General features: G+C 43.3%; 1 protein-coding gene across 1 annotated transcript; it reads right to left on the bottom strand.

The window, feature by feature from the left end:
* Nucleotides 1-10,009: 10,009 nt before the first annotated feature.
* LOC126799463 (high affinity nitrate transporter 2.7) lies at nt 10,010-12,296 on the bottom strand. The gene is made up of 2 exons (XM_050526667.1): nt 10,958-12,296; nt 10,010-10,297 (listed from the first exon to the last, which is right to left on the bottom strand). The coding sequence occupies exons 1-2, from the start codon at nt 12,115-12,117 to the stop codon at nt 10,045-10,047; spliced, it is 1,413 nt and encodes a 470-aa protein (XP_050382624.1). The 5' UTR covers nt 12,118-12,296; the 3' UTR covers nt 10,010-10,044.
* Between the last annotated feature and the right edge of the window lie 1,598 nt (nt 12,297-13,894).

The raw sequence follows: 13,894 nt of genomic DNA, 5'->3' as shown, positions 1-13,894 counted from the left end.
AGGACGGGCGAGAGGCCGAGGTCGAGGTAGGACCACAGGCCGAGTCCGCAACGTGGAGAACCTTTATGAGGAGGCTGCTCCACAGGTAGAGCAGGTAGGCCGAGGTCGAGGTAGGGCCACAGGTCGAGTCCGCAACGTGGAGAACCTCTATGAGGAGGCAGCTCCGCAGGAGGAGCAGGATGAGCCAGCTCCTGCGGTTAGAGATGACGGTCGAGTGTTGAAGCTGATCAAGGATATTAGTGCACTGTCAGCTCCGACATTTCATGGGGGACTAGATCACATGGTAGCTGACCATTGGATCGAGGGTATGGAGGCTTATTTTGAGTTGATGGAGTGCACAGAGATTGAGAAGAGAAAGATAGCTACATTCTTTCTCAAGGGTGATGCTCTAGATTGGTGGAAGAGCATGAGACAGACTGTGGATGTGTCTACATTCACATGGGGAGATTTCACCACCATATTCCAAGAGAAGTATTTTCCAGCCTCAGTACAGGAGGACTTAGAGTTGGAGTTTCTGGCATTGGTGCAGGGAGACATGACCATTAGAGAGTATGATGCTCGATTCTCGCAACTGTATCGGTATGTCAGGCCTATGGGTGCGACTGCTTTAGCTCAGAAGTATCTACGTGGGCTGAAACAAGAGTACAAGACCATGATATCAGTCCTTTGCCTGACTTCACGGGAGCAGATATTTGAGAGTGCTATGAGTTTGGAGCAAGCAGAGAAGACTCGAGTGGGTGATGTGGGGAACAGAGATGCGAAGGGGAAAGGCAAGGCAGTCTATACAGGCAGCGAGCACTCAGGGCAGAGGGATAGGTCATGGAAGAGGCCAAGACCCCACTATCAGGCCCCGATAAGTGCACCACCCCTAGCTATCAGGGCAGCACCAGTCAGACCATTAGCAGCAGTGAGGTGTTATGGTTGCAATGAGATGGGACATTACGCCTCAGCATGTCCGAAACCGAGGAGAGGAGGGTGCCACCGGTGCGGGCAGGTGGGGCACATAGTTCGAGATTGTACCCGACCACTTCCGGGTAGACAGGAACGGCCGCAGAGACAGCTACCAGCAGGCCAAGCTAGAGTGTTCGCAGTGGGTCAGCGAGACACAGGAGTGGAAGGTACATTATCGCTCTTTGACTACCTTGCTAGAGTGCTGTTTGATACGGGAGCATCGCATTCATTCATTGCTAGTTCGGTAGTGGAGTTGCTAGGATTGATTCCTACACCTCTCGGGGACGCCTTATGTGTCACTTCACCCCTTGGAGTGTCACTTGAGTTAGAGACAATCTGCAAAGCTTGTCCTATATTGATTGGGAGTAGAGAGTTCTCTGCTTCGTTGATTGTGATTCCGGACCACACTTATGATGTGATCTTGGGAATTGATTGGTTGAGACCACAGCATGCTGTGATTGACTGTTTCGACATGGTAGTGTCCTTTCATAGACCTGGAGAGCCAGTGTTTCGTTATCGTTGCCTCAAGTCCGACAACGCCATGAGATCAGGAGTTTTGGCACATGTGGAGTCAGTGGATCAGGAAGTGACTATCACAGACATTGTGGTAGTATCGGAGTTTGGTGAAGTGTTCCAAGAGATACCGGGGCTACCTCCTCGAAGAGTGGTAGATTTCTGCATTGATGTAGTACCCGGTACAGCACCTGTGTCAAAGGCGCCATATAGAATGGGGCAGAATGAACTTAAGGAGCTGAAGGTGCAGATCGATGAGCTATTAGACCAAGGGTTCATTAGACCTAGTGTTTCACCTTGGGGAGCACCTGTTTTGTTCGTGAAGAAGAAAGATGGTTCTCTGCGGTTATGTGTGGACTACAGAGAACTGAACAAGGTGACCATCAAGAATAGGTATCCCTTACCTAGGATTGATGACTTGTTCGATCAGCTCAAAGGTGCTACAGTGTTCTCTAAGATTGATTTGAGATCCGGTTATCATCAACTCAGAGTGAAGGAAGAAGATATATCGAAGACAGCCTTCAGGACCCGGTATGGACATTATGAGTTTGTCGTCATGCCATTTGGTCTAACGAATGCACCAGCTGTCTTCATGAGTTTGATGAACCAAGTATTTAGTCCGTACTTGGATGAGTTCGTAGTGGTGTTTGTGGATGATATTCTGATATACTCCAAGACACGAGAGGAACATGTGGTGCACCTGAGAACAGTGTTGCAGACTTTGAAGGAGGCGAGACTGTATGCCAAGCTAGAGAAGTGTGAGTTCTGGAAAGAAGAGGTCAAATTCCTTGGTCATGTTGTTTCAAAAGATGGAGTACTAGTTGACCCGTCAAAGGTAGAGGCAGTAAAGAATTGGAGTCGTCCAAAGAACCCTACAGAGATACGTAGTTTCCTCGGTTTGGCAGGATACTACAGGAGGTTTATTGAGGGGTTTTCTAGTATTGCATCTTCATTGACCAAGTTGACCAAGAAAGATACTCCGTTCGTGTGGACGGATGCATGTGAGGAAGCATTCAGCAAACTAAAGACTAGACTGACCACAGCTCCAGTGTTGACGATTCCTTCTAGTGGTGGTGGTTATGTCATTTACAGTGATGCTTCGCTCCAAGGTTTGGGTTGTGTGTTGATGCAGCATGGAGGAGTTGTTGCTTATGGCTCGAGACAACTGAAGATTCATGAGAGGAATTATCCGACACACGACTTAGAGCTTGCGGCAGTTGTATTTGCCCTGAAGATTTGGAGACATTACTTGTATGGTGAGAAATTTCAACTCTTTTCAGATCATAAGAGTTTGAAGTACTTGTTCTCACAGAAGGAGCTGAATATGAGGCAGAGGAGATGGATGGAACTCCTCAAGGACTATGACTTCACATTAGAGTACCACCCGGGGAAGGCAAATGTGGTGGCTGATGCCTTGAGCAGAAAACCGAGAGGAGTAGTAGCTTCACTTATGGTCCAGGAATGGTTCATGCTAGAAGCTGCATCAGAGTTTGATTTGGTACCATCGGGAGGAGAACCAAGGGTCTTTCTTGGTAGTGTCACAGTGCAACCCACATTGATCACGAGGATCATACAGGGTCAGGCGCAGGATAGACTCTTGCGAGCTAAGTTAGCGGATCTTGTAGTTGATACGCTTGATGGGTGTCCTTCTGAGTGGAGAGTTGGACCCGATGGAGGGTTGAGGTTTGGGGCAAGATTGTGTGTCCCAGTTTGTGATGATCTTCGAGAGGAGGTTCTTCGTACGGCACATCGTTCACGCTATACCGTCCATCCAGGGAACACCAAGATGTACAAGGACCTATGCAGACAATTCTGGTGGAACGGTATGAAGAAAGATGTGGCAGAGTTTGTATCGAAGTGCCTTACATGTCAGCAAGTGAAAGCAGAACATCAACGACCAGCTGGCATGTTGAAACCACTGACTATTCCTCTTTGGAAGTGGGAGCAGATATCTATGGATTTTGTGACCGGGTTGCCTAGATCGAAGAAGGGTCACGATGCCATATGGGTGATTGTCGATCGATTGACGAAGTCGGCTCATTTTCTCCCAGTGTCGATGAAGTACTCAGTGGACGTGCTTGGGAAACTATATGTGGATGAGGTAGTGAGACTTCATGGTGCTCCAGTTTCTATTGTTTCCGATAGAGATGCACGTTTCACTTCGAAGTTCTGGGGTGGTTTGCAGAAGGCGATGGGCACTACCTTGGATATGAGTACAGCTTTTCACCCTCAGACGGATGGACAGACAGAGAGGGTGAATCAGGTGATGGAAGACATGTTGAGAGCATGTGTGTTGGACTTCAAGGGTAGCTGGGAAGATCATTTGAGATTGATTGAGTTTGCCTACAACAACAGCTACCATTCTAGCATTGGCATGGCACCGTATGAGGCACTTTATGGTAGGCCATGTCGACCTCCGATATGTTGGGCCGAAGTTGGTGATGAGGCACTGATGGGTCCAGAGGTGGTTCAGGAAACCACGGAGAAGATCTCGATCATTCGAGATAGAATCCGGACCGCTCAGAGTAGACAGAAGAGCTATGCAGACTTGAAGAGGAGACATGTGGAATTTGAGGTCGGTGATCATGTGTTCTTGAAAGTTTCACCTATGAGAGGTGTAGTGAGATTCGGCAAGAAAGGAAAGTTGGCACCGAGGTACGTTGGGCCCTTTGAGATACTTGAGAAGGTGGGCGAACTAGCTTACCGACTAGCCTTGCCTACTAGTATGTCGGGTGTTCACAATGTCTTCCACATTTCCATGTTGAGGAAGTATGTACCAGATGAGTCACATGTGATTGATCATAGCACCATTGAGGTGAAGGAAAATGCTACATTTGTGGTCGAACCGGTTCGTATCCTGGATAGATCCACAAAGAAGCTTCGGAGGAAGGATGTGGAGCTAGTCAAGGTATTGTGGAGTCACCATGACGAGGGTGATGCATCTTGGGAGCTAGAGTCAGACATGATGACTAGATATCCACAGTTGTTTGTTGAGTGAGTTTGAATTTCGGGACGAAATTCCTTTAAGGGGGGTAGATTGTAATAACCCTAGTGGAAACCCCTTTCCCTCACCCACCCCGCCGCACACCCTCACTCTCCCTCTAATCTCTCTCTTCTCTCTCTCTTTCTCCTTCCTTCCCGAGCTCCCTTCTCTCTTCTCTTCCCTTTCTCTCTTGGTTCTCTTCTCTCTCCCTCTCTCGAGGTCCCCTCTCTTCAGCTCAAACCCGAGTTCCTTCGTCGACGAGCTCGGGCGAGCTCGCCACCGCCCATCTCACCCTCGCACCCGCGCCAAAGGGATGAGCCACTAGCCTCCACTGCTGCTCGATCTCCTCCACCTTCATCGTCGATTCAAGAGCTCTACTGTGAGATTCAAGGTAAGGATTGATGATATTGATGTTGTGTGTGGATTTTGGATGATTTTGGGATGGATGTGTGGAGATCGGAGGGGGTTGGAGGAGGTTTGGAGGAGATTGGGTACCGCCGCCTAAAGGCGGCGCGTGGGAGGGTGTAGGGTAGCGTAGGAGGGATTTGAAGCCGTAGGAAGGTAGAGGAGGAGGAGGGGGAGAGTTTGGAGGCGACGGTGGCATCACACGCGCCTTGGTTGGCGTCGGCGCGTGGGCCCCACGCGCGGCCGGCCGGAGGTGGCGCGTGTGCCACACGCGCCGCCGGGTGAGGCGGTGTAGTTAGTTTTGACTGAAAGGGTATTTTGGTAATTTACTGTGTAACGGTAAATGTAAATGTAATTTTTATTTACTACGGTAAATGTAATTAAATTTTACCTTCGGTAAAATGTAATTATAAATTACCTTCGGTGAATGTAAAAATGTAATTAGTAAATTTTATTTACTGAGGTTGTATTTACATTTAAAAATACGTATTTATATTTATACGTACAGAAATACGTATTTATATTTATACGTACAGAAATACGTATTAATATTTATACGTACAGAAATACGTATTAATATTTATACGTACAGCAATACGTATTAATATTTATACGTACAGCAATACGTATTAATATTTATACGTACAGAAATACGTATTAATATTTATACGTACAGAAATACGTATTAATACTTATACGTACAGAAATACGTACATAGTACTTATACGTACAGAAATACGTATTAATTGAGTATTGAACAGTAACCGTGAATAGTGAACAGTGAACAGTAACTTCGTATAAACCAAAATTGCTGAACAGTAACCGTTTATTACTGTTTTGGCATTTAAAGGTTTACGAAACGATTCTAAATTCCTTTCTGATCTTTTCAAGGTGATCTATAAAGCGAGGCAAGGAAATTATCTTCGGAATTGTGGGATTACGCTCAAGTTATTAAGGTGAGTAAAATCTCACTGAATTACGAATCTACCCTCGCGGTGATTCAACATTTTTGCAAGTGTGTTTATTTAATGAATTACAACATGTATATAACTTAGTGGATTACGTATATATATAGTATAATGGTAATAAATACATATATATATATAGTTCATTAAATTACATACTGTTATTAATTCATTAAAAATAGTCATTTCGGTGACAGAAAAATTGTGCATGTGTGATTTTAATGGTACGATATGATGTGAGATTATCGTACGTAATTTTTCAGGTGTTTATGAAATATGACATGTATATGATATAGTGGACTATGTATACATTGTATAAATGGTAAATAAATACAAATATATATAGTTTGCTATATAATATACTGTTATGATTTTTATATGATATATTGTGAAAGTTTTAAAACGTACAATATGATGAGTGATTATTGTACATGATTTTATCACGGAAAATGTGAAATATTGTGATTTGTCTTCGGACGTGATGTGTGGTACAATATGATGTGAGATTATTGTACATGTGAGGCAAGTCGGAACCTAGCCTTTGGCCGGGCGAAAGTTACGATACAGTTAGAGCTCTAGTCTGTCTGCCATAGTACTACATGTGAGGTAACGGGTGGTTATCTGCTCATGAGTACTCAGATTTTTTTGGATGTTGGGTAGCGGGTGGTTACCCAATATCAGCTTAGTACGGCATGTGAGATAACGGGTGGTTATCTGCTCATGAGTACTCAGATTGTTTTGGATGTTGGGTAGCGGGTGGTTACCCAATATCAGTTTAGTACTGCATGTGAGGTAACGGGTGGTTATCTGCTCATGGGTACTCAGATTGTTTTGGATGTTGGGTAGCGGGTGGCTATCCAACATCAGCGGTATACTAAGTGAGGGGTAACAGATGTGTACCAGCGCTCATTAGTTACCATTTTGTGAAAGTATTAAAGTAACCAGATGGGTTGCTCGTTTTCTCATGATTTTCATTATATTGTGTTGATGTGGAGTTGTGTCGTTTATGAGACGAGAGTTATTGTTATATTTTACTCATACGAGCTGTAAAGCTTACCGGGTTTGTGTTTACAATCCCGGTGCACCAATTCGATGGTGTAGTGGATAACTCCGCAGGTGTGGATTAGCGGGAATTGACGGACCGTTCAGAGGACTTGAAGATATTTATCTCCAGTTGTGTGAGGATTTTGTGTGACTATCTTGTGATGTTGTGGTGAGGATTATACATTCCATTTGTTATAATGTTGAATTATAATTTGGTTTGTAATAAACGGTTTCACTGAGTTGTATTTGAACTCAGAGATGATCCGCTGTGCACGTTAAATGATTTCATTTTCATTGAGATTGTTTCGGGTGTTCTAACGATTTTAAGATTTTGAGTTTTTAGGCTCGAAATTTTAGGGTCGTTACAACCGCTCCTAAACGGCGGCGAGATGGTGGGTGATGCTACCACCAATCGACAGGGGATGCAGCAACCTTTCAAACGTGACTGGTGCGCTGCTCTATGGTGGCCGGACGGCGGAGATCCGGCGGGCCAAAGTCGGCTGCTCGGGAGAAAAATTTCTGGATATTTTTCGGGGGTGAACAGTACCCGTGAACAGTACCGATCCGAATTTCTGATTTTTCTCTCATTTTTCTCTTTAATTCCCCTATTTATACTATTTTCCAAAATTTTCCAAATATCTTTTGATTCGTAACTTCTTCATTTGGACTCCGATTTAGGTGTGCCACGTGTCCACTAATTCGTATCGACGAGCTCTACGACTTTCATGTAAGAAGTTTCCTAAGAATCCCAATGAGTCAAAAGTCAACTCTTAGACTCGTCAAATTGAACGTTTCTAAACAATTAATATTTCGAACCCTTTTGTTTTCATTATCGGCTAATAAAATTGGACAATGACCAACTTAATAATATCCGTAAACTCATTGGAAATTAGATATGAATTTTTCGAATTATTACACCCAAGCAAAGCCAAAACATTGATTTCTTAAGTCATATACTTAGAACTCCCAAACTTATCCTAGGGAATGATCATCAGGGACATGAATATCAGTCTAATAAACAAAAATTGCTTAGAGAGATTAGTGTTGGATGCAAGGATAGCAGTGAACTTATGAGTTATAACTACAAATCATACTAATTTCAATCACTTCCAAGAAAAACTATGAGAAGTTAACATCTCTATGACCTATGCCTCTTTCATCCTAAATATCTCTTCTAGATCCAATTTCCTAGCTATTCCCTAGTACATTCAAAAAGGCCAGTACCTTATAATGAAGATCTAAAATACGCCCAACATGTTCTATCAACTAATCCTAGAAAAGTAACTCAAACAGCCAGTGCCCATTGCCCATAATATTATTGAATACTAAGCCAGTAATGAAAATTCAAATATATGCAGTAACTACATGATTTCATATTCAACTTCCAAATGTTGTCTCTTTTTATAAGTAACTAATCTAAATGCTTTCTCTTTTTATAAGTAACTAATCACAACTTAGAACATCTTTATCCTTCAGACCTAACATATATCCAACAAACAATAATGTAACTACAATACCAAAGATGTCTCCAAATAGACAAAGCAATCGAATATGAGTCTATACCATGCTCATAAGCTGATTTAATTGCATTGATGTTTATGGTCCCATTGATCTTATACACGTAAGAATTGGAGCCAAAGCCACCAACACAGGAAATCTATGACAAGAAACTTTAATCAGAAGACACAAAAATCTGACATAGGAAAAGAAACGATTCTTCGTTTCTAAACAAGCAGAAAATCCTAAAATCACAAACCCTGTCAATGCGAGCCACTGCGGCTAAGATTTTGGAATCAGATTGGACGCCACGGTGCTTACTGGGAAGTGTCGGTGGTGGTCAGAATCGAAGGTCTAGACTACGAGGTGGAGGTGGAGGTGGAGGCGATGGTGCTCGATTGGATTGGCACAACGATGGTGGAAGTAGATGCCGCGGTCAGAGGAAAGGGAGATCGAGGTTGAGGAGAGGGAGGGAATGAGGGAGGCGGAGGCGGAGGGCTGAGAAACTTGGCGAAGAATTTGGGAATGAAGAGAGGGCTTAGAGGCTCAGAGAGTGAGAGTTTGCAATCCTGCGACTACTCGATTAGGGTAACTGAAGGGAAAGTGGGTCTAAGATTAAGATCTAACGGTTAGTATTTGTTATACTTAAAATCCAACGATTCCTATGCATTTTAGACTTTAGAACCGAACCGAACCGAATCGAATCGAACCGAACTGTTTTCAAACGGTTCGGTTCTACTATATAACATCATTTTCTCCCAACAAACCGAACTGAACTGTTGTTAATTGGTTCGGTTCCAACGGTTCCTTTAGGAACCGGAACTGATTAACAACCCTAGTTATTATAAGATGATTTCAATAAATTTGAGATTGTTTTAGAGTTTTCATGACTTCGAATTCGAATTTTTATCATTCGAATTTCGGGGTTGTGACATAAACAGCCTCGACGATGTACTTGGTCTAAATTTCCAGCTTTTCTTATTTTCCGTCCATCTTTGAGGCTTCATATCTCCTTCATCCCTCCACCTTTCTGGACGGTTCTTGATTCTAAATTGATCTTCAACATCTTCTCTAAAATTTTGCACAACGAAATTCCAGAAATCTTGTCAGAAAGATGCCGCAAAAAGTTCATGAAAATGTACGTGTGCTTGATTAGATTTAGCTTAGGAGTTAGGACTGTAGATTGCTGTGTATTGTTAGGGCAGTAGTGGTAGTGGTGGGGCGAAATGCTTACGGCTCTGCCATGAGAGAAATGCTTGTTTGCTTCGAGTATTTAGAGCCTGAAAACAATAAGAGCTGGGTTTTCACCGCCTCCATTTGTCATCTCTTCGAGAACGACCCATAAATTATGCCCCTACATGGAACTTAATTAAGGCAGTAGTTATTACAGGATTTAGTGATTTACAGCTTAGTAAGAGGTAAGGAAGCGTCTCATGGTACGAGTGTAAGCGATTCAAACGCCATTCGTTACTTTAAAGAAAGGCTACTACCTCCTCAGACCCTCTTTTAACTGTTGATCTGCATGTATATAAAACACTATCAAAATATTAATCTCTAGATTTACATAAGTGATTCAGCTTCCTAATTGCTCCATGGAACTGATCGTTCTGGGTGGTTCTTGTAATCTTGTTTGTAATAATTTGATCTATTCGATCAAGCGATACTGGTTGTTTGTTATAATTCGATCTATTCGATCAAGCGATACTGGTCGGCAGCTTCTTTATCAAGATCACAATTATGGGCAGGGCCGCAAAGCATTCCACCCCATTCAGGGAAATAGATGAGTGAAAGTGGGAGAGTACATACAATCATCATAATTCCCATGAGAGAAATGCTTGTTTGCTTCGAGTATTTAGAGCCTGAAAACAATAAGAGCTGGGTTATGACCGCCCCCATAGTTCCTCCTCCGCCTGTTATCCCTGAAATCACTCCTAGTGACCTGAAAACACATCACACATATGTTATTTCATATATATTATATATGTACGTCATGCTGCAGTGCTGCATGCACGCAGAAGATGTTTTATGTCTTCCATAATCTAGAAATTAGAGTATAAATCAGGCAATTAGTCAAGCTATATATGTGATGTAAGCTATTTGCCAAGAGATAAAACTTCTTTTAGTCGTGGACATATTTGAATCGTTAAACTCGATGAACCAATCCGACTATGAAATGTTGCTAATCTAATACGACATATCTCATGCAATACAATATGGTGATGTATATATGTTTGATTAGTAAGTATAAAGCAGAGAACACAAAATGCATTTGTACACTACTAGCTTAGCTTGCATGCAAAGTTTATCCTGATTAGGACTTGACGACAGTTGTAACAATTGAATTATTTGAATACAAACAAACTGAGTAATGTGCTTGTATTGAAAGCCAGAAACAAAAAGGAGAGGCTTTGGTGAGTCATGAACCTCATGACCAAACACCACAGCTCCTCGCTTAATTAGCACTAGCAGTTAATTAGCACCATCATCGTCATCATCATCGATCATGAAGAATCAAACAGAAAGTAAGACCCGCACAGCCAACGAAGACCAATGAGTCATCATCGGTCTCCTTGACATGAACGTAATAAAACTCGTTTACCTTTTGGAGACAAATGGAACCACACCAAACGTGAGACCCGCGGCAGCCTGAACAAAGAGAGAGAACACACACATGACAAGTATGGAGCCCCAGAGCGAGTCCACTCGGCCGAGTAACAAGCACAGCAAACCCGCCACCGTCTGCGTCACCCACAACCCCCACAGCCTTCCTCTCATCCCGAATCTCCTCCCCAACAAGTCGGAAATCAAGCCCCCGCTTGGCCTCGAAAAGAAGTTAGCCAGTCCGAAGCTGGAAGCTATAGTTCCGGCCACCTGAATGTTCACACCGAACCGGTCGTAGAAGTACTGAGCAATGATGTTGTCAGTGGTCAGCTCCACACCGAAGCAAAACCCGTAGATCAAGGCCAAAATCCAACCTCTGTAGTTTCTAATCCCGTGGAAGAACACCTCGAGAAAGCTGTCTTTCGAGACCTTCTGGGAACTACGGCATTTGTAGCTCCCATAAGGTAGGTCTTGGCCGTAGGTCAGGACTAGTATCGCCGTGCTGGCTTGGAGCACGGCTGGGACTATGAAAGCCAGCCGCCAGGCAGTGGAGGATGGCAAGTTGAATGCTGACATGATGAAGGAGTAGATGAGTGGCATGACGAGCTGGGTGGCGCCGGAGCCCATGTTGGCCCAGCCTGCGGAGACGCCGTTAGCGAGGCCGACGACGCAGCCAGAGAACATGCAGCTCATCCAGAACTGGTTGGCGACGAAGTTGGCAAGGGAGAAGCCGACGAGGAAGCGGACGGCGATGAAGGCGTTTGGGGAGGAGACAAAGCCGGTGGCCAGGATAATGGGGGCGGTGAGGAGAGAGAGGGAGGCAGAGGCGACGCGTGGGCCAAGGTGGTCGCAGACAGGACCCATGGCAATGCGGGAGAAGATGGAGCCGACGAAGGCGGCGATGGCGGCGCGTGAGGTGTCTGTTTCGGTGAGGTGGAGGTCGCTGCGGATGACGGCGATGAGTGGAGGGATGGAGAAGGTGGAGAAGAAGCAGGCGAATAAGGAGAACCATGCGAGGTGGAAGGCTCGCATGTGTGGTGATGCCATTGAGAATGGTCTGAATTCTGTGGCTTTTCCATCTTCATCAACTGGTAAAGCAAAGAGATGAGGTGCAGCTTGTTTCAGAGGGACTTGTTCATGGTGGTGATCATCTTCCATGGTTGTGGTGCTTAATTGTTCAATTTCGATGCAATTGTGGTACTATTATTGGAGAAGGAATTGAAGCAAAGAGAATAAGCGTAGAAGCAAAATTCAAAGCCGCGCTGGTGTTGATTTTTATAGGGCACATAAGTGGGTGGTTGCAGTGTCGACATTTGAGTTCTGTCGGTAAAAGGTTCAAAAATGCTCAGAGGATTTCTGGGAGGGAATATCTTCCACTCTTTCGTCTGACCCATATGCTATATCATTCTGCTACAGTGCTATGCATAGCGAAAGGTTTAGTTAGAGGCGTGTTTGATAGTGATCGAATATATATGTCACTGGTAAAACAGATTTTAATTTCTCTAATAAACTGGAAAAGAAACTATATATATTGGATATATAATAACGCAGCATTATGTGACACGCAAATGGTGTAGTGGGAAAAGTTTCTATTAGTGTGATATATTTCTTCCAAGCTAGTCGTGATTCTATTGGATGGCAAATCTGTCGGAAGATAATCCAAAAAACGCAATTCGTAGTACTCATAATTCAAAGAAGGCTAGGGAATGCATCAGTCGACAAAAATATGACGAATCCAATTATTTCAATTGACTTATTTACTATTTTACTTGGTATGCTTTCCCCTCCTACGGAGCTTCACATGTACTTGTAAGCTGATATGTTACGGACTTCCCAAGTTTCGTTGTTCTTTTCTAATTATTGGTTATTGCTGATTCTGAAGATCGATATTAGTTGCATGATGTGTATAAATTTATACTGTTGCCAAGAGGGTTATATATTTACATACGTTGCTTTGTTGTTATTGCTCAAGCTAGCCTTGTGTGAGTTGTTTCGAGGTTTCTATATCCAGGCAGCTGTGCACAATTACAGACCAACTTCGTTTAGCTGCAAAGGAAGATTTGGCATATATTGGGTGCTAGTTTTGGTTTTTGGCATCTCCTTTCGCTAAGAATGTTAAGATGGTATTTCTTTAAGCGATAGCAAGTACTACCAAATTAGTAAATGCTCCCTACACCAGTTCAGCCTCTTATATCAGATGTTAGTTATCTTTCAAGCCTTTCGTTGTCGATGGGCGGGTATTATGAGCAAAGGGACAAAAGGGATAGACGTTTGCAAATCTCAATTAATAAAAATTAGACGTTTGTGTTGGTGATGTCAAATTGTACGTTGCAATGGTTGCATGGCGACACTTCTTGCCTTGCAATGTCTTTTTACTTGCCAAAACGACGGTTACCCACCCAGCTAGGTAGGTAGCTCTTGCTGAGTTCTAGAATCTCAAAGCTTAGTTTAACTCTATCTAGGCTTAGCTCATCATCATCCTCATTCTTTTGTTCTCAAGTCTACTATTGTGAATTTGTGATCAACATGGATCGATGTCTATAGGTTTCAGCTGGGGATGGTTTCTTTAGCGCACTTGTGAACAAGTGCCTTTTACATGGATTTGTGATACTGATCAAGTTCGATACTACGACGAATCCAGGTTTCAGCTGGCAGCTGGGGCCTGGAAGGTTTTGAGGCACAAAAACAAACACTTCAAACTTTGTCGTGGTCAGTTCTCTATCACCAGTTTCTGAAACATGTCAGTTCATGGTTATCGCTATTGTGGATGCAGTACAAATACAATTAATTCGTTGGCTGATTGGTTTGGTTATGATGATAAAGGTTGATTAAAGTTTCAAATTATAAATTTTATCGATCATTGTTCTATACGTACTTCTATTCTTTTTGTCAAAGTGAAACTTCAATAAACCGGGGCAAAGCCCAAAAAAAGAAG

This window comes from Argentina anserina, chromosome 6 (assembly GCF_933775445.1).
Source record: "Argentina anserina chromosome 6, drPotAnse1.1, whole genome shotgun sequence".
In the NCBI taxonomy this organism is placed as follows: Eukaryota; Viridiplantae; Streptophyta; class Magnoliopsida; order Rosales; family Rosaceae; genus Argentina; species Argentina anserina.
This window is presented reverse-complemented; position numbering and strand designations above follow the sequence as displayed.

What these genes read in the sequence shown, in the direction of transcription:
- LOC126799463 (XM_050526667.1), bottom strand. Translation starts at nt 12,117, where the DNA reads ATGGAAGATGATCACCACCATGAACAAGTCCCTCTGAAACAAGCTGCA. An exon ending in GTTCCATTTGTCTCCAAAAG is followed by an intron (nt 10,298 to 10,957) that starts GTAAACGAGTTT and finishes ATGTGTTTTCAG; the next exon opens with GTCACTAGGAGTGATTTCAG.